General features: G+C 54.2%; 1 protein-coding gene across 1 annotated transcript in view; it reads left to right on the forward strand.

Annotated features, from left to right (window-relative positions):
- The window catches only part of LOC133121578 (zinc transporter 6-like), a 26,171-nt gene extending 22,449 nt beyond the window's left edge, over positions 1-3,722 (forward strand). Inside the window, exons 12-15 of the mRNA XM_061230854.1 lie at positions 988-1,090; positions 1,324-1,371; positions 1,979-2,047; positions 2,607-3,722. Coding sequence (XP_061086838.1) covers positions 988-1,090; positions 1,324-1,371; positions 1,979-2,047; positions 2,607-3,131 — 745 coding nt within the window. The 3' untranslated portion in view covers positions 3,132-3,722. The remainder of the gene's footprint in view (positions 1-987; positions 1,091-1,323; positions 1,372-1,978; positions 2,048-2,606) is intronic.
- Positions 3,723-4,003: the final 281 nt, after the last annotated feature.

A 4,003-nucleotide genomic window follows, 5' to 3' on the forward strand; every position in this document is an offset into this window, starting at 1 on the left:
GGGTAATGTAGTTTGTGGGTAATGTGTGTTATGCTGCGTTCCATTTACCTCGGAAGTCGGAAGTCGGAGCTGGGAATGACGTCACACCCGAGTTGACCGCATTCCAGTAAACAACTCGGATAACCAAGATGGACGCCTCCAGTGCTATTGTTGCTATCGTTGTAGCCATTGTTAGCAATACCAGTTGAAAACACCACATTACACGGTATTCTATACATACAAACACCGTAGTAACATGTCCACAGATAGACGTTGGACAGTACTACGTATACCACTTATTTAATTACACAAAAACAAAACAGAAGCGCTAAATAATACATTACGAGAGATTTTATTAACCGTTGACGCACGGAGCAGCCATCTTGGATTTCTAACTCGGGGTTACTCAGTTCTTCCGACTTTCCCAGTCGGAAATCCCACCTCAGGGGGCGTTCCAGTTGAAATATCCGACTGGGAACTCGGAAATTCCGACTTCCCAGTACAAATGGAACGCAGCATAAGTCACTACATTGCAGTGGTTTGTGGGTAATGTAGTTTGCAAGTAATATGCATTGCTGTGACTACAGTGTGGTGGTTTGTGGGTAATGTGTGTTACAGTCACTACATTGCAATGGTTTGTGGGTAATGTAGTTTGCAAGTAATATGCGTTGCTGTGACTACAGTGTGGTGGTTTGTGGGTAATGTAGTTTGCAGGCAATGTGCGTTGCGGTGACTACAGTGTGGTGGTTTGTGGGTAATGTAGTTTGTGGGTAATGTGCGTTGCTGTGACTACAGTGTGGTGGTTTGTGGGTAATGTAGTTTGTGGGTAATGTGCGTTGCTGTGACTACAGTGTGGTGGTTTATGGGTAATGTAGTTTGTGGGTAATGTGTGTTAGTGACTACAGTGCGGTGGTTTGTGGGTAATGTAGTTTGTGGGTAATGTGTGTTACAGTGACTACAGTGTGGTGGTTTGTGGGTAATGTAGTTTGTGGGTAATGTGTGTTACAGTGACTACAGTGCGGTGGACACAGCATCTGCGGTTGCCATCGCTCTGATGACCTTCAGCACCATGTATCCCATGAGCGTGTACAGCGGGAAGGTTCTGCTCCAGGTACCACTGATACGGCACATTAATGACCCAACACTCTTGATTTTGCCCAGATGGACTAATATATTTCAATTTAGAGTGACTTCCCTGCATCTATGAGTGTTTCTGCCAGCTAATAATTTACCCAAAAATAATTGAACCCAGCTGCTTCTCCTGCTCCTGTGGAGTTCATTGGGGGAGAGTGTACACCCCTGGCTGGAATTTACCCCCTGCTACCTTTTGCTTTCCTTCTCCAGACCACACCCTCGCATGTGATTGGTCAGCTTGATAAACTGCTTCGGGAGGTAAGTGTAAAAACAGTTTTCTTGGTGTGAGGCTTCATCCCATCAGAACGTGGGTGTTTTGGGGGACGGCTTGTGTTTATGGTGGAGGGCGGGTGTTTATGGGGATGGCGGGTGTTTTGAAGGAGGGCGGGTGTTTATGGTGGAGGGCGAGTGTTTTGAGGGACTGCGGGTGCTTTGAAGGAGGGCGGGTGTTTATGGGGTAGGGCCGGTGTTTTGAGGGACTGCGGGTGTTTTGAAGGAGGGCGGGTGTTTATGGGGTAGGGCGGGTGTTTTTAGAGACTGCGGGTGTTTATGGGCAGGGCGGGTGTTTTGAAGGAGGGCGGGTGTTTATGGGGTAGGGCGGGTGTTTATGGGGTAGGACGGGTGTTTTGAGAGACTGCGGGTGTTTATGGGCAGGGCGGGTGTTTATGGTGGAGGGCGGGTGTTTATGGGGATGGCGGGTGTTTATGGTGGAGGGCGGGTGTTTATGGGGTAGGGCGGGTGTTTTGAGGGACTGCGGGTGTTTATGGGCAGGGCGGGTGTTTATGGGGTAGGGCGGGTGTTTTGAGAGACTGCGGGTGTTTATGGGCAGGGCGGGTGTTTTAGATGATCCTCTGTCCCCATGCAGGTGTCCACTCTGGACGGGGTTCTGGAGGTGAGGAACGAGCACTTCTGGACCATCGGCTTCGGCTCCTTGGTACGCCCCCCCTCTCCCTCTCTCCCTCTCTCCCACTCTCTCACACACACACACACACACACGCACACACACACCCACTCACACACACACACACACTCACACACACACACACACACACACACACACTCTCTCACACACACACACACACACGCACACGCACACGCACTCGCACTCGCACTCGCACACACACACACACACACACACACTCACACTCACACACACACACACACACACACACACACACACACAGAGCCAGCTCCTCTCAGGGTGTAGGTGGTTAGCAGTGGTGTACAGAGGGTGGATAATGTGTCCTGACTGAATGCAGCCAGTGGGCATATTGACCTTCTCTCTCTCTCTCTCTCTCTCTCTCTCTCTCTCTCTCTCTCTCTCTCTCTCTCTCTCTCTCTCTCTCTCTCTCTCTCCCTCCCTCCCTCCCTCTCTCTCTCTCTCTCTCTCTCTCTCTCTCTCTCTCTCTCCTCTCTCTCTCTCTCTCTCTCTCTCCCTCTCCCTCTCCCTCTCCCTCTCCCTCCCTCTCTCCCTCTCTCCCTCTCTCTCTCAGGGGGGCTCTGTGCATGTGCGTATTCGGCGGGATGCCAGTGAGCAGATGGTTTTGGCCCACGTGACGAGCCGGCTCTCCTCCCTGGTTACGGCGCTCACCGTGCAGATACTCAAAGACGATTGGACACGCCCGTCCCATGTGACTGGCGTGCTGCCGGCCGGGGTCATGACCCCTGTGGAATACGGGGTCCCGCTCGCTCCCCCCAGACCCAGCGAGGAGGCGGACCCCCTCACCTCCACGCCCTCCAAACCCACCAGCCCCCCCCCCGAGTTCGCCTTCCACACCCCCGGCCGCAACGCCCCGCCCCTGGCCCTGCCCAGCGCCCACCAGCACAGGCCCCTCAGCCTGGGCCTCGCCTACGCTGCCGGCCCCTACGGGAGCATGCTGGGGCAGGGCCTGAACCGGCCGGGAGGGGGCCCTCATGGAGCCCTCGCACCCCAGAGCTACAGGACTGCGTTTGGCACGGTCCCCCAGCGGTACGCCGCCCAGCCCAGCGGGGCTCAGTTTGGGCTGTACCGGCCCTGACCCAGCCCAGTGGGGCTCAGTTTGGGCTGTACCGGCCCTGACCCAGCGGGGCTCAGTTTGGGCTGTACCGGCCCTGACCCAGCCCAGCGGGGCTCAGTTTGGGCTGTACCGGCCCTGACCCAGCTCAGTTTGGGCTGTACCGGCCCTGACCCAGCTCAGTTTGGGCTGTACCGGCCCTGACCCAGCGGGGCTCAGTTTGGGCTGTACTGGCCCTGACCCAGCCCAGCGGGGCTCAGTTTGGGCTGTACCGGCCCTGACCCAGCTCAGTTTGGGCTGTACCGGCCCTGACCCAGCTCAGTTTGGGCTGTACCGGCCCTGACCCCGCCCAGTGGGACAGAGAACACATAGTATTTATTTTCATCTGCTTAAGACTCCAGCATATCCGTCTTCTTTCTGTTGTTGTTGTGTTACGCCTCCTCGACCATGTTTTTTATACGCCACTATTATTCCTGAAAAGTGAAAATGTTTTGAGCACAAATGAGCGACCGTGTAAGAATCGTACCCTTCAGATCATTCCACTGATGATGACTTTCTGTATGAACTGTGTATTATCCGATAAAGCGGACGGTTATGATTAAAGGTTAATGGACATTTGAGGGTTATTATTGCAGGTGATGAGAGGGGTGGTGTCTGTGTGCAGGTACAGAGTGTCAGGGGCTCAGAGTGTGTGGTCTGGCTCCAACTGCAGTAGCTGGATGTTCCTTATTACAGAAACAGAGGAAAGAAAAAAAGTGTGTGCGTGCGTGTGTGCATGCGTGCGTGCGTGTGTGTGTGCGTGTGTGCGTGTGTGTGCGTGTGTGCGTGTGTGTGTGTGTGCGTGCGTGTGTGCATGCGTGTGTGCGTGCGTGCGAGTGTGGCATAGTTGTCCCAGT

The sequence above is a fragment of the Conger conger genome, chromosome 2 (assembly GCF_963514075.1).
Source record: "Conger conger chromosome 2, fConCon1.1, whole genome shotgun sequence".
In the NCBI taxonomy this organism is placed as follows: Eukaryota; Metazoa; Chordata; class Actinopteri; order Anguilliformes; family Congridae; genus Conger; species Conger conger.